General features: G+C 45.8%; 1 protein-coding gene across 1 annotated transcript in view; it reads left to right on the top strand.

Moving 5' to 3' along the window:
- NDC1 (NDC1 transmembrane nucleoporin) overlaps window positions 1–23,989 on the top strand; it is a 57,409-nt gene extending 33,420 nt beyond the window's left edge. Inside the window, exons 12-18 of the mRNA XM_068238991.1 lie at window positions 6,655–6,885; window positions 9,462–9,583; window positions 11,441–11,491; window positions 13,558–13,621; window positions 20,858–20,958; window positions 21,036–21,196; window positions 23,480–23,989. Coding sequence (XP_068095092.1) covers window positions 6,655–6,885; window positions 9,462–9,583; window positions 11,441–11,491; window positions 13,558–13,621; window positions 20,858–20,958; window positions 21,036–21,196; window positions 23,480–23,543 — 794 coding nt within the window. The 3' untranslated portion in view covers window positions 23,544–23,989. The remainder of the gene's footprint in view (window positions 1–6,654; window positions 6,886–9,461; window positions 9,584–11,440; window positions 11,492–13,557; window positions 13,622–20,857; window positions 20,959–21,035; window positions 21,197–23,479) is intronic.
- The last annotated feature ends 3,362 nt before the right edge of the window (window positions 23,990–27,351 follow it).

Below are 27,351 nucleotides of genomic sequence, written 5' to 3'. Positions count from 1 at the left end.
TCAGGTTTCATGAGGTGCTAGAATTCCAGGATAGTATAAATACCCCCCAAATGACCCCATTTTGGAAAGAAGACACCCCAAAGTATTCACTAAGAGGCATGGTGAGTTCATAGAAGATTTTATCTTTTGTCACAAGTTAGCGGAAAATGACACTTTGTGACAAAAAAAATAAATTAAAAAAAGTTTCCATTTCTGCTAACTGGTGACAAAAAAAAATGAAATCTGCCACGGACGCACCATGCCCCTCTCTGAATACCTTGAAGTGTCTAGTTTCCAAAATGGGGTCATTTGTGGGGTGTGTTTACTGTCCTGGCATTTTGGGGGGTGCTAAATTGTAAGCACCCCTGTAAAGCCTAAAGGTGCTCATAGGACTTTGGGCCCCTTAGCGCACCTAGGCTGCAAAAGAAATGTCACACATGTGGTATCGCCTTACTCAGGAGAAATAGTATAATGTGTTTTGGGGTGTATTTTTACACATACCCATGATGGGTGGGAGAAATATCTCTGTAAATGAGATTTCTTTTGATTTTTTTACACACAATTGTCCATTTACAGAGATATTTCTCCCACCCAGCATGGGTATGTGTAAAAATACACCCCAAAACACATTATACTACTTCTCCTGAGTACGGCGATACCACATGTGTGACACTTTTTTGCACCCTAACTGCGCTAAGGGGCCCAAAGTCCTACGAGTACCTTTAGGATTTTCACAGGTCATTTTAAGGCATTTATTTTCTAGACTACTCCTCACGGTTTAGGGCCCCTAAAATGCCAGGACAGTATAGGAACCCTACAAGTGACCCCATTTTAGAAAGAAGACACCCCAAGGTATTCCGTTAGTAGTATGGGGAGTTCATAGAAGATTTCATTTTTTTTTCACAAGTTAGCGGAAATTGATTTTTATTGTTTTTTTCACAAAGTGTCATTTTCCACTAACTTGTGACAAAAAATAAAATCTTCTATGAATTCCCCATACACCTAATTGAATACCTTGGGGTGTCTTCTTTCTAAAATGGGGTCACTTGTGGGGTTCCTATAATGCCCTGGCATTTTAGGGGCCCTAAACCGTGAGGAGTAGTCTAGAAACCAAATGCCTCAAAATGACCTGTGAAATTCTAAAGGTACTCATAGGACGTTGGGCCTCTTAGCGCACCTAGGTTGCAAAAAAGTGTCACACATGTGGTATCGCCGTACTCAGGAGAAGTAGTATAATGTGTTTTGGGGTGTATTTTTACACATACCCATGCTGGGTGGGAGAAATATCTCTGTAAATTAAAATGTTTTGATTTTTTTTACACACAATTGTCCCTTTACAGAGATATTTCTCCCACCCAGCATGGGTATGTGTAAAAATACACCCCAAAACACATTATACTACTTCTCCTGAGTACGGCGATATCACATGTGTGACACTTTTTTGCAGCCTAGGTGCGCTAAGGGGCCCAACATCCTATTCACAGGTCATTTTGAGGCATTTGGTTTCTAGACTACTCCTTACGGTTTAGGGCCCCTAAAATTCCAGGGCAGTATAGAAACCCCACAAGTGACCCCATTTTAGAAAGAAGACACCCCAAGGTATTCCGTTAGGTGTATGGTGAGTTCATAGAAGATTTTATTTTTTGTCACAAGTTAGTGGAAAATGACACTTTGTGAAAAAAAAACAATACAAATCAATTTCCGCTAACTTTCGACAAAAAAATAAAATCTTCTATGAACTTGTCATACACCTAACGGAATACCTTGGGGTGTCTTCTTTCTAAAATGGGGTCACTTGTGGGGTTCCTATACTGCCCTGGCATTTTAGGGGCCCAAAACCACGAGGAGTAGTCTGGAAACCTAATGCCTCAAAATGACTGTTCAGGGGTATAAGCATCTGCAAATTTTGATGACAGGTGGTCTATGAGGGGCCGAATTTTGTGGAACCGGTCATAAGCAGGGTGGCTTCTTAGATGACAGGTTGTATTGGCACTGAAGTGCAGGAATGTTCTCAAATCGTGACCTGGACATGGCAATTAAGTCGTACCAGCAGTGATCAGAAAAAAAATTTCTGTCACTGCGGTGGGGCGGGTGAGGGTTTGGCCGGGTGATCAGAAGCCCGCAGGGGGCATATTAGGGCCTGATCTGATGGGTAGCAGTGACAGGGGGTGACGGGGTGGTTGATAGGTGATCAGTAGGTGATTACAGAGGAGAATATATGCAAGCAATGCACTGGCGAGTTGATCAGAGGGGGTCTGGGGGGCTAATTGAGGGTGTGGGCGGGTGATTGGGTGCCCGCAAGGGGCAGATTAGTGTCTGATCTGATGGGTAGCAGTGACAGTTGGTGACGGGGTGATTGATGGGTGATCAGTGGATGATTAGAGGGGAGAACAGATGTAAACAATGCACTTTCGGAGGTGATCTGAGGGTGGGTCTGCACGCAATCTGAAGGTGTGGGTGGGTGATCAGGTGCCCACAAAAGGCAGGTTAGGGTCTGATCTGATGGGTGGCAGTGACAGGTGGTGACAGGGGGTGATTGATGGGTGATTGACAGGTGATCAGTGGGTGATTATAGGGAAGAATAGATGTATACAGTACACAGGGGGGAGGGTCTAGGGAGGATCTGAGGGTGTGGGGGGGGGGGGTGTTCAGGAGCCCCCAGGGGGCAGTTTAGGACCTAATCTAAAAAATAGTGTTGAGATAGTGACAGGGAGTGATTAATGGGTGATTAGGGGGGTGATTGGGTGCAAACAGGTGTCTGAGGGGTGGGCAGGGGGGGTCTGATGGGTGCAGTGGGTGATCAGGGGGCAGGATCAGTGTGCTTGGGTACTTACTAGGAGGGCTGCAACCTGCCCTGGTGGTCCCTCAATCACTGGGGCCACCAGGGCAGGAGGCAGCCTGTATAATACGCTTTGTATACATTACAAAGCGTATTATCCGCTTTACATGCGGCAGATCGGGGGTTAACAACCCGCCGCCGCTGCTAATTGGCTGGAGGGTTGACGTCGCAGGTGGGCACATCCAGCGTGCGATCCCCGGCCAGCTAGTCCGCAACGAGCCGCCGCCGATCGGCGTATTGCGGTCGTTGCGGGCTCCACTTTGCCGCCGCCCCTAGGTAGGGGCGGTCGGCAAGTGGTTAAAATCACAATCCAGTAAAATATATATAGATCTATCTATCTATCTATCTATCTATCTATCTATCTATCTATCTATATATATATATATATATATATATATATATATATATATATATATATATATATATATATAGATCTATATATATATATATATATATATATATATATATATAGATCTATATATATATATATATATATATATATCTATATCTATATATATATATATATCTATCTATATATATATATATATATATATATATATATATATATATATATATATAGATCTATATATAGATCTATATATAGATCTATATATAGATCTATATATAGATCTATATATAGATCTATATATAGATCTATATATAGATCTATATATAGATCTATATATATATATAGATCTATATATATATATATATATATATATATATATATATATATATATATATATATATATATATATATATATATATATATATATATATATATATATATATATAGATCTATATATATATATATATATAGATCTATATATATATATATATATATATATATATATATATATATATATATATAGATCTATATATATATATATATAGATCTATATATATATATATATATATATATAGATCTATATATATATATATATATAGATCTATATATATATATATAGATCTATATATATATATATATAGATCTATATATATATATATATAGATCTATATATATATATATAGGTGGTTGGGAGGGGATCAAGGGATACATGGGGGGAGATCTGGATTTTTTTTACACTAAAATCGCACAGCCTGTCACGGCTGCAGGCTGTGCGTCTCTCCCTCTCACACAAGATCCACAGTGACAGGGAGAGGGAGGCGGAGAGGGAGGCGGAACGGCAACTATGTTGCCTTTCGGAGGGTGATCGCTGTGATTGGCTGACAGCGATCACACGGCAGGGAGCCAATCAGTGACGGCTCCTGCCAATACCCGGAAGCCTTAGCTGTCATAAGACAGCTAAGTGCAGCCGGTTCGGTGCGCGCGATCGCGGCGGGGAGCGGCGGCGCCGGTGATAGAGATCTACGCCCTGCCAGCCAGGAGCCCATCAAAACAGGGCGTAGATCTCTATCACCTCGGTCCTTAAATGGTTAAAGTGGTATGAAACCCAGCTTTTCTTCTTTGCTCTAAAATATTATTTACAGCATATTATATACTACCACCAGTTGTGTTTTTTTTTTTTTTTTTTTTTACTAGAACAGCATTCAACTAGTTAAACACAGGACTTGCAAGCTCCCTTCATGGAAAGCTGGATGCATCCGAACTGGAGATAATGTTATCTTGTGTTTACTTAATTGTATCAAGTGAGGAATGTAAACATTCTCTGGCAAGTCAGACACTCCAGAACACAGATACTCAGAAAGCATTTCTGGACACATTACAGTATGAATACACCAGTTATGAATAAAATGCAATGTCAGCTTTCAGAGCAAAAAAAAAAAATTACTTTGGGTACTTGTAATTTTTAAATAAATAATACTTCTGCACAAAAGCAAATCTAACTGTATGGCATATAAAAAGTAGGAAAACATGTTTTTATTGAATATTATGTCAGATATTATGTCATGTATTATACCGCTTTAAAGGAATCAGTACGCAGTATACTGTGGACAATGTGGGCTTGATTGACAGCGGCGCAGGCGCATTAGAGACAACCTCTAGGCCGGCCTCTGCACCGGTGGGGACCCCAGGCCGGCGGTTGCATGCCGAGCTGCGGCATGGGACAGGTCGGCTGCAAAGGGCTGGAGGAAGTATTTGGTTGATGATTCCTTTAAAGAGAACTCGAGGTGGGATTTACTTATGCTAGTGGGGCACAGAGGCTGGTTGTGCACACTAACACCAGCCTCTGTTGCCCCATGGTGTGCCTCCAAGACCCCCCTGCGCGCCGCTGTACCCCCCGCAGTGTTTACCTCTGCCTGTCTGTTAGCGCCGCTCCCCCGCCTCCTCCGTATCAGCGCTACCCGCCCGTGTCCCTTCCCTCCCGCTGATTGGAGGGAAGGGACGCGGGCGGGTAGCGCCGATACGGAGGAGGCGGGGGAGCGGCGCTAACAGACAGGCAGAGGTAAACGTTGTGCTGGTGACACGCTGCGTGTCACCAGCACTGCGAGGGGTATAGCGGGGCGCAGGGGGGTCTTGGAGGCACACCATGGGGCAACAGAGGCTGGTGTTAGTGTGCACAACCAGCCTCTGTGCCCCACTAGCATAAGTAAATCCCACCTCGGGTTCTCTTTAAAGTGGGAACTGAAGTAAGAGGTATACGGAGGCTGCCATATTTATTTCCTTTTAATCAATACCAGTTGCCTGGCAGCCCTGCTGGTCTATTTCTCTGCAGTAGTATCTGAATAACACCAGAAACAAGCATGCAGCTAGTCTTGTCAGATCTGACTTTAAAGTCTGAAACACCTGATCTGCTGCATGCTTGTTCAGGGGCTGTGGCTAATAGTATTAGAGGCAGGAGATCAGCAGGGTTGCCAGGCAACTGGTATTGCTTAAAAGGAAATAAACATGGCAGCCTCCATAAACCTCTCTCTTCAGTTCTTTGTTTCGTGAAAACACAGTAGAGCTGAACTGAATTTTGTTTTTCCCTTAGCAAAATGGGAATTTCTGTTTTAAACCTAAACTTTATTCATGCGCTAGATTGTTTGTTTTTCTTCTCTCTGTGCATCTTCCATCTCCATAGCACAGAATACATCACTAGTCTATAGGCAAGCAAAGCCTCTGTGCACAACTCTGGCCTCAACTGTCACCCAAGGAATCTAGTTGTCTGTCTGTCTGTGTCTGTCTGTCTGTCTGTGTCTGCACCCTTGATGTCTGTTTACATATAATCGCTACGGTGAGCAGAGCTGTGTGCTCAGCAAGTAATGGGGAAGGAAGGAATTGGAGCTCATATCTGCGCCAGTGAACATTCAATAAACAATCCCTTACCGTTAGTATAGGGCAACAGAAATGGAACCCTCTAATGTACATTTAGTTTAAAGGAAGCTTTAAGTGAGATGGATAGGGAGGCTGCCATATTTATTTACTTTTAAACAATACTGGTTGCCTGGCAGCCCTGCCGATCTTTCATGCATCAGTACTATCTGAATCACACACCTAAAACAAGCAAGCTACGGCCTTTACTCGTGGAAGAAGTACCCGGATGGAAATTTGGTATAAAGAACATATTCGACAGCCTCTTTTGTGGATCAGCCTTAATATTGTTCCTTGGCTATCCAGCTGATCTTTTTGGCTGCAGTAGTGTCTGAATCACACCAGAAACAAGCCTGCAGCTAATCCAGTCAGAGCATCTGATCTGCTGCATGCTTTTTCAGGGGCTACGGCTAAAGGTCTTAGAGGCAGAGGATCAGCAGGACAGCCAGGCAATGTGCATTGTTTAAAAGGAAATAAATATGGCAGCCTCCATATCCCTCTCTTTTCAGGTGTCCTTTAACATTTAAAAAACAAACGGCTGTGTATCCCATGTAACCATGTGTGATTGGATACTCCGCAGGTTCGTCCTTGAATGAGACTGCTGATCAGACTTTGAGAGCTGGTGTGGCCCCTCGGACCCCCATCCCGTCTCTCATGAAGACCAGAGGCCCCTGGGACTCCAGTAGTGTGTTTGCCTCCCCAGCGATTGGTCATATCTCCGGTATGACAGACCAGAACTCTCCATGGCACGGGGCCGTCCAGAGCCCTCACCTGATCAGAAGAGGGGCAAAGCTGTGGACCTGTGGCCCTGGTGAGTAGCAGCTGCCATTATGGTGCATATTTATGGCTGCCCCTGCAGTACATCAGTCAATAACATTAACATCTCCAGTTACAGCAGGTCTGGGTGGGTGGGTGGGGGGGGGGGATGAAGCAGGCATGTACAGGGAACTGTCCTGATGGCCACCGCTCCCCCATTCTTGTCTGCCCCCCCTCCTTTCATACCTAAGCCTTTCCGGCAGCCTCTTCCGTGTCGCCGGAGAGGGGCATCAGTGCGCAGGCACTTGCCTTAAGCATGCGGCCGGGAGAGCTCTGCACATGCCTGCTTCTCCCGTTTCTCCAAACCCTTTTGGCTCTGGTATACTTCAAAGAGGAACTCCAGTGAAAATAATGTGCAAATTTGGACAGAGGCGCCAGGCAGGTTAAAATGATCTAAAAACAACTAAAAAGGAGGAGTACAGGTGGACTTACCTCCTGAAATGATGGACAATCGAGATTGTTCAAATCACAAATAACAATTTATTTTGGCACTCCAACGCGTTTCGCTGGTATAACCCGCTTCATCAGGCAAGGAGTGCAAGCTCAAAAAGGTCCAATAGTGGCAACGCGCCTCTGTAAAAGTTTTTACAGAGGCGCATTGCCACTATTGGACCTTTTTGAGCTTGCACTCCTTGCCTGGTGAAGCGGGTTATACCTGTAAAACGCGTTGCGGAGTGCCAAAATAAATAGTTATTTGCGATTTGAACAATCTCGATTGTCCATTTCAGGAGGTAAGTCCACCTGTACTCCTCCTTTTTAGTTCTTTTTAGATCATTTTAACCTGCCTGGCGCCTCTGTCCAAATTTGCACAGTATATAGTCCACCTTGGGTGGAGGGGACTGTCCCCTTCTTTCTATCTACAGAGAGCGACTTCTTAAACCTGAGTAGGGTCAGGTTCTAATGCTCCCCACCTGCATTTCAAGGGGTTGCCTATGTGGTAACCCGTGTTTGTGAGTATATCCACATCTGTTAATTGTTTTGCCAACAATTGCTAGACTTACAGCACTATATTGGGCTCTCGGTTTTTCTTTTTGTTTCAAGTGCATCCAGTGAAAATAAAAAAAGTGCTTCATTTTTACAATTATATATAAATGATTTAGTCAGTGTTGGCCCATTGTAAAATCTTTCCTCTCCCTGATTTACGTTCTGACACTTACCACATGGTGACATTTTTACTGTTGGCAGGTTATGTCACTGGAAGTAGCTGCTGCTTGCTTTTTTAGCAGTTGGAAACATCTATTTCCCACCATGCAACAATGTTCACAGACAGGAAACTGCCAGGACCATGGTCCTCAGTTTCCTGTAGGAGGGGTTTCAGAGAGAGAGAGCGAGAGAGAGAATAAATAAATATAAGAATAAGACTGGCCCTGCACTAGTCTGTAAAGGTGTCCATGCATCTAGCATTGTATGGGCAGATCGACGAAGAGACAGATCTCTCGCTCTGATGTAAATCGTTTAGAGAGATCTATTGCCTGGCCCATACACCACAGGCCGATTCCTGATAAATTTCAACATAAAATCTATCAAGATTCCGTCTAGCCATGCTGCCTTCACTACCTGCCTGGCTGCCCCCTTAACGGTAAAGGTCCAAAGTGTAAATCTCACCCGGCCTTGTCCGAGGTGGCGCGCCTTGTCCGGGGTGGCGCGCCTTGTCCGGGGTGGCGCGCCTTTTCCGAGTAGCAAAGCGAGCGCTACAAACCCGCAGGGGCTCAGGGCAGGACGAGCTCTGGTCATTGCCATTTAGCAGGCATAAGTTCGTAGCGCTTACTATGCTACTCTGATAAGGCATGTTAACTCGGATAAGGCATGCTATTTGTCTTGGTGAATTAAGCCCATAGACACACATGTCATGGGGACGATGACCTATGGGGCCAGGAGTCGTAACAGCGGGACAGGTAAGATTTTACAATTGCACGGGCATCGGGAAGAACATTGTACACTTGGGGGACAGAGGTCAGGGTCCATTGCGTATCGTGATATCAGTTTCGCCGTGCGCGTGACTGAGCACTTTCAAACGAAATTTTCCAGTGTGTTTGATCAATATATTTCACCGACATGGGTTGAATCCTCAATCGGGCATGCTTATTGCCTAACCAATTTTCATCCAATTCCGTATCAAATTGGATGGTCGATCGGGCTGCAAAATCTATACATGTATGGCCATCTTTAGTTTAACAATGTGAACCTGATTACAGGAGAAGGGAGCAGAATGATGAGATGCCGTCTGTGCTATCCAATCGGCATGCTGAGGGGAGGGGCTTTGACAAGGCAGCGTTGCTCAGCGGCAGATGGGAGGAAGGGGAAGAGCATGGTCAGTGAGATGTGAATAATGCCAAATTGATTATGCAGTTATTAAATGTATGGACCTTTGAATTGGCTCAGCCCAATGCGGCAGCTTTCACACTTGTTTGGTCCATTTCCAGCAAAGAGTTTTTGGCATTTCATTGTCTATCCATACTCCACTGGATTCGTTTGTAGAGGGGCGTTTTGCCTACAGCAATGCATGCTGGGTAGCTTTAGTTGTTTGGCATTTTTGCTGAGGCTTTGTTTGTGTTTGTATTCTATTTATAGATGTGAATCTCCAGGGGAGCCCCCCGAAAGACTCCTCAGCCCCCCAGATGATGCTCAGACCAATCAGCAGCAGTGAAGGACCCAGCGTCTTTCTCTCCTTTTTCCACAACAAACAAGAGCAGGTGAGCGTCACAGGCTGGGCTGTAGCTCTGTGCGTGTGATGGGCGTTAAAGAGGCCCTGTAGTGACATTTAGCTCTATATTGGTATGTAGCACCTCCCTCCCACTGAGGCTTAGCCTAAGCTGTTTATTATGCAGAATTTTTTTTCTACTGGCTTTAGAACTCTCTGTAAAAGGGACCCTGAACAGTGGCTAAAAATGGAAGTCTGAATTTACCTGGGGCTTCCTCCAGGCCCCCGTAGCTCGCGTGGTCCCTTAGCGTCCTCTGGGTCCCCTTCATGCTCTGCTGACTGCTCCGTTAAGTGTGCGACTTTGCCTGGAGTCATGCATGTCTGCGGCTGGTCCGTGCTCCTGGATCGATCACACGTCCGTCACCCGGATCGATCATGACCATGTCTGCGCGCCTGGATCATTCATGCGCCCATTAGCATTCTGCGAAAGCACGGTTCAGTCTTTCGAGAACCGCGCTTGTGCAGAACACTCATGACAGGCCGCGCATGCGCAGTTGTGCACGACGACAGGCAAAGTCGCGCACCTTACGGAGCTGCCAGCGGAAGAACAGATGGGAACCAGAGGACTGCGATGGACCTCGCGGGTTTCAGAGGACTGGAGAAAGCCCCGGGTAAGTTCAGATTTACATGTTTAGCCACTGCTAAGGGATATGGAGGCTGTCCTATTTATTTCCAGTTTAATACCAGTTGCTTGGCAGCCCTGCTGATCCTCTGATACGTTCAGCCATAGCAGCTGAATAAGCATGCCAGATCAAGTGGTTCTGACATTCTTAGATCTGGCAGGATTAGCTGCATACTTGTTTCTGGTGTGATTCAGACACTATTGCAGGCAGATAGATCAGCAGGATGCCAGGCAACTGGTATTGTTTAAGAGGCATTAAATATGGCAGCCTCCATATACCTCACGTTACAGTTGTCCTTTAAGTCTGTCTGTACCTCTTGGCAGCAGGAGATGAGCACTGTGCATTCTGGGAGATGTAGTATGTTCTCCACATTCATAGGCTTGGATGTGACACAGTAGATGAAGAAGGATCACACCTTCACAGTTTACTGACTCCATACAGCACAGTGCTTCTGCAGTTATACACATCCAGTAATGCCTTTTTTTTTTTTTTTTTTTTTTTTTTTTTTTTAGCAGGCCGACATTCGTAAACGTAGCCTTCTCATGCTTAACCACTTGACAACCACAGTGTTTATCCCCCCCCCCCCCCCAAACGACCAGCCTGTTTTTAGCTCAGCTGGGCTCTGCAGTTTCTTCAGCCTCCTGCACAGCCCAGCTATGGAGCCCAGCGATCACATTCTCTTTCTTTTGTCCCATAGCTTGTATAGGCTGCTTATCCTTCCCTCCTCCCCTCCTCCCCTCCGTCATCTGAATTGGAACAGGACGGCGATCCGTCCTATTCCGCCTCTCAAAGGCATCAGCCAATCAGAGGCCGGTGATCGCCGATCTTGTACAGCGCTGTCGGAGACCGCAGCGGTGTACGAGGTAAACAAAGGGGATTTCTTTCCCCTTTCGTTTACAAACAGCCTGCTAGCTGCGATCGGCGGCTAGCAGGCTAATCATGGAGATCTACTCCGTGAACTGGCAGGGAGCGATCGCGCATGTGCACGGCCGTTCCCTGCCAAAGTGCAGCTCCAGGACTTGACGCCAAATGGCGTTAGGCGGTCCTGGGGCTGCCGCCGCGGTCACGCCCATTGGTGTGAGGTGATCTTGAAGTAGTTAATGTGGCGTGCATATCCTAGCACTCCAAACGCCTGTTAGAAATAAAGATATAAACGTGCTTGCACTTTGCTGTATTACAGGCTCTTGATGAAGCAAAGTTCTAATAACAGTATTTTTCTGTTCTAGATCAAAAACTACTTGTCAAAGCGAATGCTGATCATGTATCTGTTCAGCAAGGTGAGTAGAATGACTCTGCAGTGGGGGGGGAGTGGCTACATTGTGACTCCATGGGCTTGATTCACTAGGACAAATAGCATGCCTTATCAGTTGACATGCCTTATCAGAGTAGCATAGCGAGCGCTACGAACTTATGTCTGCTAATTGGCAATGACGAGAGCTCCACTCGTCCTGCGCTGAGCCCCTGCAGGTCCAATCACTTATCCCCGCACTTTGGCCCAATAGGCTGCCTGTCACTTGACAGGAAACTTGATAGGCAGGCTATTGGGCCAATCAAAGTGCGGGGATAATGACCTTTAAAGTGATTGGACCCGCAGGGGCTCAGGGCAGGACGAGTGGAGCTCTCGTCATTGCCAATCAGCAGGCATAAGGTTGTAGCGCCCCGCTGCCCGCTCGCATCTCTGCATGGAGGGGGTTGAAATGTAAAGAATGCAGCCCGTTGTCCGCAGCATGTGGCCTGTGCTGCGTAAATATTGCCCAACCCTGCCGTGTAAACGTTTGTAGATCTGACTTGAGAAATCTTTGCATGTAGTTAAACATTAGTTAGCAACCAGACCGTCTCGCACCATTTTTTTCCGGATGCTTTTTGCCCAGTTTAGGTAGCCAGAGAGCGGCTTTGGGTAGTGGACACAATGTAGATGGGTTGCATCTGGTCGGACACTGCTGGGGGGAGTCCTATAACGCTCCGCTGCTTATTCCCTGCCTGGCGAGTTATAGCTCGGGGTCACCGCTTACTGAGTAAGCCCGAGCCACAATCGGGAACACCACTGGGGGGGGGGGGGGGGGGGATTGGGTGTTAAAAAGCACACCTGTCTTGCATGGGATTTGAAGGTTACCACTGATTACCACATAAAATACTTATTCTGTAATGGTGATTCCCTGGATCAGTCATGCAGATTAGGACAGTCAGAACGCTTGACCTGTATACTGCTCCAGTTGTCAACCAGTTGTTTTTTTAAAAGGAAACCTAAACTGAGGGATATGGATGTTTCATTTTAAACCAGTTGCCTGGCAGTCCTGCTGATCTCTATGGCTGCAGTAGTGGCTGAATAACACACCTGATACAAGCATGCAGCTAATCCAGTCTGACTTCAGTCAGAGCACCTGATCTGCATGCTTGTTCAGGGGCTGTGGCTAAAAGTATTAGAGACACAGGATCAGCAGGAGAGTCAGGCAAGTGGTATTATTTTAAAAGGAAAAATCCATATCCTTTTCAGTTTAGGTTCCCTTTAAAGGAACCCAAGGTGAGAGGGATATGGAGGCTTCCATATTTATTTATTTTACAACAATACCAGTTGCCTGGCTGTTCTGCAGATTGTTCTGGTCAGTGGGGTCTAAATCACACACCCGGAACAAGCATGCAGCTAATCTTATTAGATTGTCATAGACATCTGACCTGCATGCTTGTTTAGGGTTTATGGATTAAAATATTAGAAGCAGAGTATGGCCTAGTGCACACCGAGTGCAAAACCGCTGCCGCCTGTGAAAACGCTTGGCTAATGTATCTCAATGGGATGGTGCACACCAGCGGTTTGAGGTTTCTAGCAAACGTGGCTCCTGCTGCACGTTTGCGGTTTGTAGAAGCGTTTCTGCCTCAATGTAAAGTATATAGGAAAAGCTCAAACCGCTCTGAAAAACGCTAGATCAGGGCGGTTTTCCAGGCGTGTTTGTTACAGAAGCTGTTTAGAAATCGCTTTACTGTAACAATATTTGTAATCTGCTGCACAAAAACGCTCCCAAAAACGCTAGGCATGTTCAGAAAACCTCTCTAAACATGCCTAGAATCTCTCTGAAATCTGCTTCAAAAACCTCCAGTGTTTTGCGGATCTGCTAGCAGTTGTTGGTGTGCATTGGGCCTGTCAGCAGGACAGCCAGGCAATCTGCATTATCTGAAAGGAAATAAGCATGTCAGCCTCCATATCCCTCTCACCTGGGGTTTCCTTTAAGTAGGTCACCAATGGCAGCCTCCATATAGGAGTACACGGAGGGGCAGATGTGCACTGTGATGCTTTGCCGTGCTGCTTTCATTCTATCTTCAGTTTTTCTCATTTCTTGTATCTCTGCAGCACCCAGAGGCTTCCAGCCAGGAGGTATTTGCTGATTCTCAGATCCATATCTGGGCAGTAGAAGGTGAGTGATAGATATTCAGTGCATGGGAATGATTGACTCCTGATTCTGTACCTTTATCTCCTGAGTTTTCTAAAACTACTTGTTTTCTAATCTTGTGTACAAAATGCCTTTCCAAGCACTTAGTAAAATTAAAAAAAAAATACTAAAAAGTGGTTAAAGTGGACCTGAACTCTTGCACAGGGCAGAAGGAAAACATACAGAAATGCACCCTGTATGTATTTCGAGAGTTTAGCCTGTCTAATCCCCCCACATCTGTGATTGTAATTTGTTCTCGCAGTTGTCAGCTGACTGCCTCAGCGAATTTTTAAACACAGGATGCTAACAGTATGTCTGCTTCCATTAAAGCAGGAAGTAGACACACTGCACATTTATTGCATGATTTGTATCTGCTTTAACAAGGAAATGTTCTTCTATAAAGGTTAGTATGGTGTTGCTTATCTTTTAGAGCAGAGAAGAAGTTTTGAGTTCAGGTCCACAAAGTGTGTATTAGATAGGGGGTAGGAGGCGCCCTGGTGGGTACTTGTAGCATGTTATATCGGAGCAGTGCTTTTCAGCGCTGCTAGATTTGGGCGCAGCCAGCGCCGCCATAGACTGTAATGGGAATCAGTCTATAGCGGTGCTCAGTGAGTAACGTCGGCGCCGTCAGAAGACAGAGCCAAAGTTGCTTAAAAAACACAATAATTCGGCCTCCAGCAATCGCTGGAAGCCGAATTATTTAATTCCCCCACTATCCATTGTGGCCTGGAGGGGGAATAGTAACACGGCCCGGACTTGTGCAGAAGCAGGATCAGCCATATACCGCTGTATCCTGCGCCCAAGTCTACCGGCGCCGATTTCATATGTACTCTGTTACAGTGGAGGAAATAATTATTTGACCCCTCACTGATTTTGTAATTTTGTCCAATGACAAAGAAATGAAATGTCTCAGAACAGTATCATTTCAATGGTAGGTTTATTTTAACAGTGGCAGATAGCACATCAAAAGGAAAATCGAAAAAATAACCTTAAATAAAAGATAGCAACTGATTTGCATTTCATTGAGTGAAATAAGTTTTCGAACCCCTACCAACCATTAAAGGGACTCCGAGCAGTGCAGAAACTATGGAAAGATGCACATCATTTTAAAGCTCTCTTTCTCCTCTTTCCAATGATATATAAACCGCCACCCTACGCCTTTTAGTTTTCGCTATTTTCGCGATTGAAATTGCCGCGGCTGCGATTTCGATCGCAAAAATAGAGAAAACTAAAAGGCGTAGGGCAACGATTTAGGTGTCGTCAGAAAGAGGAGAAAGAGAGCTTTAAAATGATATCCATCAAGCCATAGTTATATTGTATTACACAGGGCGACTTTTTGTCAAAGTCAGCAGCTGCATTCAGCAAAATGGAGCTGCTGACACTAGGGAAAGTGTCGTCCTATGTAATACAATATAACTATGGCTTGATGGATATCATTTTAAAGCTCTCTTTCTCCTCTTTCTGATGACACCTAAATCGTTGCCCTACACCTTTTAGTTTTCTCTATTTTCTCGATCGAAATCGCGGCCGCGGCAATTTCAATCGCGAAAATAGCGAAAACTAAAAGACGTAGGGTGGTGGTTTATATATCATTCGAAAGAGGAGAAAGAGCGCTTTAAAATGATATGCATCTTTCCATAGTTTCTGCACTGCTCGGAGTCCCTTTAAGAGTTCTGGCTCCCACAGAGTGGTTAGACACTTCTACTCAATTCGTCACCCTCATTAAGGACACCTGTCTTAACTAGTCACCTGTATAAAAGACACCTGTCCACAGAATCAATCAATCAATCAAGCAGACTCCAAACTCTCCAACATGGGAAAGACCAAAGAGCTGTCCAAGGATGTCAGGGACAAAATTGTAGACCTGCACAAGGCTGGAATGGGCTACAAAACCATTAGCAAGAAGCTGGGAGAGAAGGTGACAACTGTTGGTGCGATTGTTCGAGAATGGAAAGAGCACAAAATGACCATCAATCGACCTCGCTCTGGGGCTCCACGCAAGATCTCACCTCGTAGGGTGTCAATGGTTCTGAGAAAGGTGAAAAAGCATCCTAGAACTACACGGGAGGAGTTAGTGAATGACCTCAAATTAGCAGGGACCACAGTCACCAAGAAAACCATTGGAAACACATTACACCGCAATGGATTAAAATCCTGCAGGGCTCGCAAGGTCCCCCTGCTCAAGAAGACACATGTGCAGGCCCGTCTGAAGTTTGCCAATGAACACCTGAATGATTCTGTGAGTGACTGGGAGAAGGTGCTGTGGTCTGATGAGACCAAAATAGAGCTCTTTGGCATTAACTCAACTCGCTGTGTTTGGAGGAAGAAAAATGCTGCCTATGACCCCCAAAACACCGTCCCCACCGTCAAGCATGGGGGTGGAAACATTTTGCTTTGGGGGTGTTTTTCTGCTAAGGGCACAGGACAACTTAATCGCATTAACGGGAAAATGGACGGAGCCATGTATCGTGAAATCCTGAACGACAACCTCCTTCCCTCTGCCAGGAAACTGAAAATGGGTCGTGGATGGGTGTTCCAGCAGGACAATGACCCAAAACATACAGCAAAGGCAACAAAGGAGTGGCTCAAGAAGAAGCACATTAAAGGAGAACTGTAGTGAAAGGTATATGGAGGCTACCATATTTATTTCCTTTTAATCAATACCAGTTGCCTGGCTATTCAGCTAATCCTCTGCCTCTAATACTTTCAGCCATAGGCCCTGAACAAGCATGCAGCAGATCAGGTGTTTCTGACAAATTTAGACAGATATGACAAGATTAGCTGCATGCTTGTTTCTGGTGTGATTCAGACACTTCTTTAGGCAAATAGACCATCAGGGCTGCCAGGCAACTGGTATTGCTTAAAAGGAAATCAATATGGCAGCCTCCATATCCCTCTCACTACAGTTCTCCTTTAAGGTCATGGAGTGGCCTAGTCAGTCTCCGGACCTTAATCCAATAGAAAACCTATGGAGGGAGCTCAAGCTCAGAGTTGCACAGAGACAGCCTCGAAACCTTAGGGATTTAGAGATGATCTGCAAAGAGGAGTGGACCAACATTCCTCCTAAAATGTGTGCAAACTTGGTCATCAATTACAAGAAACGTTTGACCTCTGTGCTTGCAAACAAGGGTTTTTCCACTAAGTATTAAGTCTTTTATTGTTAGAGGGTTCAAAAACTTATTTCACTCAATGAAATGCAAATCAGTTGCTATCTTTTATTTAAGGTTATTTTTTCGATTTTCCTTTTGATGTGCTATCTGCCACTGTTAAAATAAACCTACCATTGAAATGATACTGTTCTGAGACTTTTCATTTCTTTGTCATTGGACAAACTTACAAAATCAGTGAGGGGTCAAATGGAATTGGCATATACACTTAGATCTACAAATATCTGTCTATCTATCTATCTATCTATCTAGGTAGGTAGGTAAGAAGAAGTTCTACCTTAACCACCCTGGCGTTCTGATTAAATCGCCAGGGTGGCTGCGGGAGGGTTTTTTTTAAATAAAAAAAAAACTATTTCATGCAGCCAACTGAAAGTTGGCTGCATGAAAGCCCACTAGAGGGCGCTCCGGAGGCGATCTTCCGATCGCCTCCGGCGCCCAGAATAAACAAGGAAGGCCGCAATGAGCGGCCTTCCTTGTTTTGCTTATATCGTCGCCATAGCGACGAGCGGAGTGACGTCATCGACGTCAGCCGACGTCCTGACGTCAGCCGCCTCCGATCCAGCCCTTAGCGCTGGCCGGAACTTTTTGTTCCGGCTACGCTGGGCTCAGGCGGCTGGGGGGACCCTCTTTCGCCGCTGCTCGCGGCGAATCGCCGCAGAGCGGCGGCGATCAGGCAGCACACGCGGCTGGCAAAGTGCCGGCTGCGTGTGCTGCTCTTTATTTCATGAAAATCGGCCCAGCAGGGCCTGAGCGGCAGCCGCTGGCGGTGTTGGACGAGCTGAGCTCGTCCAGACCGCTCAGCTGGTTAATGAGTAGTCACTCACGAGATCTGAAAATACATACTTTATTGGGACACTTAAAATGACAACGCGTTTCGCGGTGTAACCCGCTTCATCAGGTCAAATACTGTGCCAGTATCAAAGTTACCCAGTCTGGGCCGCCTATCTGTGCATTAGTGTGTGTTAGAAGTGTCTGTGTTCTAGCCACCTCTTTGCGTGTCAACAGCAGACTTTGTATCTTCACTTCAGCCTCTGACTTCTCGCACAAGCTTTGGGACTGTAACTGTGTCATTGAGTCCAGAAGCTCTGGGACTAACTGATCACGTGACAGTGAGATCAAGAGCTCTGGGACTGTAACTAACTGATCATGTGATAGTGAGTTCAGAAGCTCTGGAACTGTAACTGACCACGTGACAGGAAGTCCAGAAGCTCTGAGACTGTAACTGATCATGTGACAGTGAGTTTAGAAGCTCTGGGTCTGTAACTGATCACGTGACAGGAAGTCCAGAAGCTATGGGACTGTAACTAACTGATCATGTGATAGTGAGTTCAGAAGCTCTGTAACTGATCACGTGACAGGAAGTCCAGGAGCTCTGGGACTAACTGATTACGTGACAGTGAGTCCAGAAACTCTGGGACTGTAACTGAGCACATCACGTTTAGGAGCTCTGCGACAGTAACGGATCACGTGACAGGACGTCCAGAAGCTCTGGGACTGTAACTGATCACGTGACAGTGAGTCCAGGAGCTCTGGGACTGTAACTGATCACGTGTCAGGAAGTCCAGAAGCTCTGGGACTGTAACTGATCACGTGACAGTGAGTCCAGGAGCTCTGGGACTGTAACTGATCACGTGTCAGGAAGTCCAGACGCTCTGGGACTGTAACTGATCATGTGACAGTGAGTCTAGAATCTCTGCGACGGTAACTGATCACGTCACTGATACACTGGTAAAAAGAGTGGCACTCGTAGCTAGGGAGATGGGTGCCCAAGCCTCAATGAATCCTTGCACCCAAGAATCCTATCCAGAAATCAAAACTATGATGGAGGCTGGCACATCCAAAAATAGAAAAGCTCTTTATTGTAAAGACATTAAAAGCAGTGGTAATACAGCGACAGCCCGCTGTTTCAGGTGTCAGCCCTTTCTCAAGCTGTTTCAACCACAAGAACTGAGTAAAGCGCGTATACTTAAATACTTCCCAACCTCAGTAACATCCAATAGATTCAAATCCCCAACAGCCAATCAGTTAACTGTACTGTACTGTACCTGTAACTGATCATGTGATAGCGAGTCCAGGAGCTCTGCGACAGTAACTGATCACGTGATAGCGAGTCCAGGAGCTCTGCGACGGTAACTGATCACGTGACAGTGAGTCCAGAAGCTCTGCGACTGTAACTGATCACGTGACAGCGAGTCCAGGAGCTCTGGGACTGTAACTGATCATGTGATAGCGAGTCCAGAAGCTCTGCGACTGTAACTGATCATGTGACAGTGAGTCCAGAAGCTCTGGGACAGTAACTGATCACGTGACAGTGAGTCCAGGAGCTCTGCGTCCGTAACTGATCATGTGACAGTGAGTCCAGGAGCTCTGCGTCCATAACTGATCATGTGACAGTGAGTCCAGGAGCTCTGCGACGGTAACTGATCATGTGATAGCGAGTCCAGGAGCTCTGCGACGGTAACTGATCACGTGACAGCGAGTCTAGGAGCTCTGGGACTGTAACTGATCACGTGACAGTGAGTCCAGGAGCTCTGTTACTGTAACTGTCGTCGAGTCCAGAAGCTCTGGGACTGTAACTGATCACGTGACAGTGAGTCCAGAAGCTCTGGGACTGTAACTGATCACGTGATAGCGAGTCCAGAAGCTCTGGGACAGTAACTGATCACGTGACAGCGAGTCCAGAAGCTCTGGGACAGTAACTGATCACGCAACAGCGAGTCCAGGAGCTCTGGGACTGTAACTGATCACGTGACAGTGAGTCCAGAAGCTCTGGGACTGTAACTGATCACGTGACAGCGAGTCCAGGAGTTCTGGGAAAGTAACTGATCACGTGACAGTGAGTCCAGGAGCTCTGCGTCCGTAACTGATCATGTGACAGTGAGTCCAGGAGCTCTGCGACGGTAACTGATCATGTGATAGCGAGTCCAGGAGCTCTGCGACGGTAACTGATCACGTGACAGCGAGTCTAGGAGCTCTGGGACTGTAACTGATCACGTGACAGTGAGTCCAGGAGCTCTGTTACTGTAACTGTCGAGTCCAGAAGCTCTGGGACTGTAACTGATCACGTGACAGTGAGTCCAGAAGCTCTGGGACTGTAACTGATCACGTGATAGCGAGTCCAGAAGCTCTGGGACAGTAACTGATCACGTGACAGCGAGTCCAGGAGCTCTGGGACAGTAACTGATCACGTGACAGTGAGTCCAGGAGCTCTGCGACAGTAACTGATCACGCGACAGCGAGTCCAGGAGCTCTGGGACTGTAACTGATCACGTGACAGTGAGTCCAGAAGCTCTGGGACTGTAACTGATCACGTGACAGCGAGTCCAGGAGTTCTGGGAAAGTAACTGATCACGTGACAGTGAGTCCAGGAGCTCTTGCGAGAAGTCAGGAGCTAGAGAATGGAGGAGAGTGCCGACACTACGATATTGGTTTCTGCTGTGGGATTGTCCAAGAACCCTGGTCTGAGCATGCATATACTTCATGGGCAATGCCCTATGGTGTGAATCACTCCAGTCTACATTAGGCCTGGAACCCCCTACAAATCGCTAGCGTTTTTAATTAGCGTTTTGTAAGCAATTGCCAGCAATTGTGATAGCGTGTAGCGATTTTTAATTCTGATTGGTCCTTTCAATTTATTATAATTTTTTTTTTTTTTTTTTAGTTTGCAGTCACTTAAAATTGCACACAAATCGCTATGTGTAGAGATTCGTGGGCGATTTGCCAGCGCTTCAATACTTTACATTGAAGCGCAAACACTCCCAAAATGCTGCATGTCCTGCGATAGCAATTTTGCTAATTGCAGTCGCTACTGTGGAATTTAACATTTTTTTACATTGGCAGAGCGTTGAGGGAAATCGCTAGTGATTTAATGCGCTCCCTAAATGCTCAAAAAAGCGTTCTAGTGGGTTCCAGGCCTCACTGTAGATGCCAAAGCCTGGATTGCAGGAGATCGTACATGCAGCTTGTTTTTGAGTTTTTCTCTCATTCAGAACCCTTCGGTGGAAGTCACTTTATAAGCTACAAGTAACAGGCAGTCTTGTTGTCTTCTCTGCAGGGTTGTCTCATCTGGTGTGGGCCTCATACTCAGAAGACCAGATGGGGGTGGTGCAGACCACGCTGTCCAGCATACTGACCACTCTTCTGACCCTGCAGGAGGTGAGTGGCTCTGCGGCCTGGCATGGATCTCATTGCTGCCGATGTTCTCTGTTGTTGATCACTGTTGTATCTTTCAGGCTGTAGAGAAGCATTTCAAGCTGCCACACGCATCCAGCAAACCCACCAGAGCTGCGACCAGCTTAGCGGATACCTCCTACAAAACACTGCGGTTCGCTCTACGCTCCACGCTGAAGACTGCCATCTACAGGATAACCACTAAATTTGGGGAACACCTGCAGTAAGTATTTAAAGAGCATCTCCAATCAAAAAGTACACTGAAGGGTTAGAGCCTGTGTTTTTATTGCGGGGATTTTTCCACTATTAGTGAACCAATCTCTCCACAGGTAACATAGCAAACAAACATTGAGGAATATCATAACTTCTTACCCACACTGTTCCAAAATGTTTTATTTTTTTTGCCTATTTTGGTCTTCAGTCAATTGTTAGTCTGTTTCAGGGTTGGTATGCTTTTGGCCCTGTATGGCCAGAATGGTTCCCACTGAATGCTCTTCAAGTCGGTGCAGAGAGGCATGTTCTCTGCGCTATGCCATTTCTTTGTGTCCCCTCTGTGGCACTCTCTACACCCCCCACCACCACCACTGCGTTGTAATCCCCTGAAATTGCCAACAAGCAGCTTGACAGCAGCTAACTGGGAAGGGTCGTCCCTTGCAGGAGAGGCACTGCTGCGAAATGCCCACTCTGGCATTAGGAAGCCCCTTCCCCAGCTCTGATTGGGCAGCTCCCCCACCCCTTTCAGGCCTGTGGCCGTCGCTCTGTGATGAGACACACAGGGCCAGAGCTGCAGCGCCGTGACCCTAGGGCAGCGATGGCTAATCTTGGCACTCCAGCTGTGACAAAACTACAAATCCCATCATGCCTCTGCCTCCCCGAGCTATGCTTAGAGCTGTCAGAGTATTGCAATGCCTCATGGGACTTGTAGTTCCACCACAGCCTTAGTGCCAAGGTTAGCCATCACTGGGCTAGGGAGTGGCAGTAATGGACGTTCCCTGATCCAGCTAGTCCCACTGATCAGGTAGCATTTTTTTTTTGAACCTATATTTTTTTTTTACCTCGGGTTAGCTTTATAGTTAACCTTAACTGAGAGGGATATGGATGTTTCCTTTTAAACAATACCGGTTGCCTGGCAGTTCTACTGATCTCTTGCTGCAGTAGTGGCTGAATCACACACCTGAAACAAGCATACAGCTAATCCAGTCTGACATCAGTCAGAGCACCTGATCTGCATGCTTGTTCAGGGGCTGTGGCTAAAGGTATTAGAGACACAGGATTAGCAGGAGAGTCGGGCAACTGGTATTATTTTAAAAGGAAAAAAAAATCATATGCTTCTTAATTTAGAATCCCTTTAGGCCTGGTAAACATGCTAGATTAACCTCTTCTGGTCCTTTTATAAATTAAACCTTGTCCTGTACAGCCTATCATTCCTGCCAGGGCTTAGATTTCAGTGACTTGCTGCTGCACAGTCCTGTGCCTCTGGTGCCGCTGCAGTCCACTCGCTCGGCTGTCTTAATGACTACTGAGCTTCATACTCTGTTCAGGAGCTGATTTAATTGGCTTCTGACCCTGTGATCACTGTGAGCCAATCACAGTGATCACAGCTCAAAATACAGCAAAAAGTCTCTGGTCCTTATGGGGCCAGTGACAGCTGGGACTGAAACGGGGCGTATCCACAGGGTATTAGTGTACATAAAGGCCCCCCCTCTCAATAAATGTAAATTGAACAGAAAAGAACAAAGTGCTTGCAAGCCACATGTAAATACAAAGTATAAACATAACCTCTAATAAATACCAGAAGGACTGTCCGTAAAAAGAATACATGAGGCAAATCAGATTTACTTACCTGGGGCTTCCTCCAGCCCCTGGAAACCTGTGTGTCCCTCGCAGCAGCTCTGCTTTCTGCCAGTGTCTTGCGGGCTGCGTCGATGGCCACTATGGAGTGGACACCAGAGCTGCGGTGAGGGACACATAGGCTTCTAGGGGCTGGAGGCAACCAATGTAAGTAAATCTGATTTTCTTTTAATTGCCTCATGTATCCTTTAATCCATAAAAATTAGACCATCACAGTAAAGTACAGCAATACTAAAAGGGTTAAACTCTGTGAGGTGGCAAATAAGGAATGCCTCTGCCAAAGTGTGTACTTCAGCTTCCAATCCCGGAAAGCTTCCTCGGCTGGTGATTGACTTGGCTGGCTGAGGGAATAGTCCTCCCCACTTGCCCGCCCACTCCATGACCCACCCTCCTCATGTTCCACTCAGTTGGCCTTTCTACTTCCCCGCCTAGTAACACAAGCTAGCGATGCATCTGTAAAGCCTCATTCCCGATGACAGGAGACAGTCCTCCTAGGTGTGTACGGGGCTTTAGTGTGGATAGCCTGCAGACCTTATGTGCCACCTCCAAGGCAACCCATATTCATAAAGTAGATTTGCTTCCGGGTATTTTACAGCAGAAATGAAATTATTCCAGTGACTTCTGTACTGACCCCTGACCTGTGTTCTCTCCTCAGTGCGGTTCCTGTATCCTCAGAGCACCGGAAGAAGCTGCAGCAGTTCCTGGACTTCAAGGAATGAAGCTATGATGGGGACGCCCACGCTGGGATGGTGGCCTGTAGAGCAGCCCCTGTCCTGAGGATAATTATAGGGGAACTCCTACCATAGAATACCTCAGTAAGAAACCTCAGGGAGAAGCTGCTATTCTCTGCCTCCAGGCCAATGGAGCGGGGGCCTACATGAGTGATGTCAATGCAGAACTGTTGGATATCTGTTGGGGGTGGGGCATGGCAGCAGGAGGCTCCTCTTCTGAGTATTCTGCTTGTGACAGATTCTCTTTAGCTGCTGTAACGATTAAGCCAAAAACCACAAAGAACTGTAATGAGTTCCTCTTATTTATTTGTACTACTTGCGATTCGGCGGAATTGAAATTTTCCTGATCTCTATTACTTTCTACGATTTCTTTCAGCTATTTTTGTACATACTTTATAACTGTTTTAATAAAGTTGCAAACATGTTTACAATAATGGCGAGAGAAGATATTCAGTGTTGTTCATGTGACCGGGTGATTGGATGGTAGTGACAGCTGGGATGTGTGTGTGTCAGGGCTGTGGAGTTGGAACAATTTTTGGGTACCTGGAGTCACGACTCCACAGCCCGTGTGTGGTTCTGTGTGTGTGTGGTTCTGTGTGTGTGTGGTTCTGTGTGTGTGTGGTTCTGTGTGTGTGTGGTTCTGTGTTTGTGTGGTTCTGTGTGTGTGTGGTTCTGTGTGTGTGTGGTTCTGTGTGTGTGTGGTTCTGTGTGTGTGTGGTTCTGTGTGTGTGTGGTTCTGTGTGTGTGTGGTTCTGTGTGTGTGTGGTTCTGTGTGTGTGTGGTTCTGTGTGTGTGTGGTTCTGTGTGTGTGTGGTTCTGTGTGTGTGTTTCTCTGTGTGTGTGTGTGTGTTTCTGTGTGTGTGTGTGTGTTTCTCTGTGTGTGTGTTTCTGTGTGTGTGTGTGTGTTTCTCTCTGTGTGTGTGTGTGTGTGTGTGTTTCTCTGTGTGTGTGTGTGTGTGTTTCTCTGTGTGTGCGCACGCCTGTGTCCCCTGTCCTTGCTGTTGGTTAGAGAGGCTGTCATTCTTAGTTCATGCAAAAGTACACCGCACCAATCAAATGCCGAAACTGCTGATTTTGATTGGTTCAATTACATGCGGCATAAATTAGCTCCCCTGGCAGTGTGCTGGTGGCCAGTTGCTGAGTCATCGGAGTGTTTTTCTAGAAATGTATCTTCCCAAAAAAAAGAGAACTTTGGTTATCATTTGTGTCAAAAAGATTCCCTGGCTGTAACCAGGAGAACCTGGAGGTTTGGGGTCTTTGTCTTCAGCTGATCGCCTCCCAGTCCTAAGCTTTCAGAGAAGCTGCCTGAGGTCTGATGAAGCTGATGGTCACTGGAGTAAATGAATTCATGGTGGATTTCCTCGTTCCTTTGGGTTATTCTTTAGAGGATATAGCAAGGAAATGAGCAGCGCTACTTAAAAACAGACTAGTGCCTACCTGCAAAAGAGTGCAAGCCCCACTTGTGGGGTCGAATACACACCGAGCATACACATGACCTGTCTACCACTAGAGGAGGATGTTGGTTTCCATTAACAGCTTGCATGCAACCTATTAAGTACTCGTCCCTCCCACTGCGAAGAAGTCAATCCTCCATGGGAGGGGCCTAACACTAACTAAATCCTAACCTATGTATATGCATAGCCTGGGTGCGGCTAATCAAATAAAATTGAAAATTGCGCAAAAGGTGGATCAGCGCAACACCAGGCCGCCTCCGAATGGCCTCCATCAGAGATGCGCTGAGCCCCCCCAGGAACTACAAACGCACCTTGAACCCAAACAGAAGCTCTGCATATATATATATATATATATATATATATATATATATATATATATATATATATATATATATATATATATATATATATATATATATATATATATATATATATATATATATATATATATATATATATATATATATATATATATATATATATTAGGTTGCATGCAAGCTGTTACAGGAAACTAACATCATCCAGTGGTAGACAGGTCATGTGTATGCTCGGTGTGTATTTGACCCCACAAGTGGGGCTTGCACTCTTTTGCAGGTAGGCACTAGTCTGTTTTTAAGTAGCGCTGCTCATTTCCTTGCTATGTACTAATGTAATTCGTTTTTGGTCAGCTGCTCCCACCTAACAGCCATGCTTTTGGTGTATATGAAGAGATTCTGTTTTGGTTCAAGGTGCGTTTGTAGTTCCTGGGGGGGCTCAGCGCATCTCTGATGGAGGCCATTCGGAGGCGGCCTGGTGTTGCGCTGATCCACCTTTTGCGCAATTATTCTTTAGAGGGAATGCACACTACGTCCTTGTGCAGCAGACAATGACACACAATGCAATTACATTCCAATGGCGCTTCCACACCGGTGCATGTACGGTGCGACGATTTCTGCCAGATTGTACGATAAGTCTATAGTCTGTATCCATTGCATCGCCCTGCGTGAGTGACTTTTTAAAACTGTTACAATCGTATTTTTGATGATGTGAATCACAACGGGTATAGTGTGAAACTACCCTTAAAGTGAACCAGAGACGAACCACCCTCATGTATTTTACCATATATATTAGTGGGAACGTTAGAGAAAACACCTACCATGCTTTCAGTTTCATTATCCACTGCACAGCTTGTTTCTTATCATCCCTGATAAAATCCCAGACTGAGCATTCAGTCTGGCTTTGCTATAATGACTCAGCTATAATGATTCCTGAGCAGAGCCAGCAGGGGGCAGGCTTGGACTTGAAAAGGCATGACAGAAGACACTCGGCTATAAAGAATGCTCATTCTGGGATTTTATCAGGGCTGATAAGAAACAGAGAGCAGGGTAGGTGTTTTCTCTAATGTTCCCACTAATATATATGGTAAAATACATGAGGGTGCTTCGTCTCTGGTTCCCTTTAAAGGACATCCGAGGAGAAAATAAACAAAGGAGATAAACAATTGTATCTGTCCTCCTTCTTCTAAATATGACATTTTTAGTTATCCCACAGTTTTATTTTATATTTAAATGTACGTTTTAAGTTTTTACTGTTTCATGACCTCTTCTCAATGACACCTTAATTAAAGTATGCCAGAGCTAAAATCTATAAACTATGGACCCTTTTTATCTCTTTCCTGCTCTCAGAAACCATTTACTGTCAGGAAAGTGTTTTATGGCCGCAATTCCTTATCTCTGAGGGTTATGCTGTAGTCTGACCCGGTCACAACCCAGACAGAAACTGTAATTTGCATTCCTGATTTTTAGCTCTTTTAGGGCTGGTGCACACCGAGCGGCTTTTTCAGCGTTTCTGCAGCCGTTTGCGGCTGCGGATACGCTTGGTCAATGTATCTCAATGGGCTGGTGCACACCAGAGCGGGAGGCGTTTTGCAGAAACGCATACTCCCGGGCTGCTGCAGATTTTGGATTGCGGAGGCGTTTCTGCCTCAATGTTAAGTATAGGAAAACCGCAAACCGCTCTGAAAAACGGCAGCTCAGAGCGGTTTTGCCGGCGTTTTTGTTACAGAAGCTGTTCAGTAACAGCTTTACTGTAACAATATCTGAAATCTACTACACCAAAAACGCTTCACAAAACCGCAAAACGCTAGCTGAAACGCTACAGAAAAATAAGAAAAAGCGTTTCAAAATCTGCAACATTTTGCGGATCTGCTAGCGGTTTTTGGTGTGCACCAGGCCTAAGGCAGAGAAAGAAAAAAAAAAAGCATAGTTATTTGTGTGCTGGGCACTGTACATACACATCTACTTCATCATGTCACGTCACCTCGGGTGTCCTTTAACCATTGCAGCCGCCTGGACGTGATCCTC

Source organism: Hyperolius riggenbachi, chromosome 6 (genome assembly GCF_040937935.1).
Source record: "Hyperolius riggenbachi isolate aHypRig1 chromosome 6, aHypRig1.pri, whole genome shotgun sequence".
In the NCBI taxonomy this organism is placed as follows: Eukaryota; Metazoa; Chordata; class Amphibia; order Anura; family Hyperoliidae; genus Hyperolius; species Hyperolius riggenbachi.
Note: the sequence above shows the minus strand (reverse complement) of the source record. Positions and strands in the feature narration are given on the sequence as shown.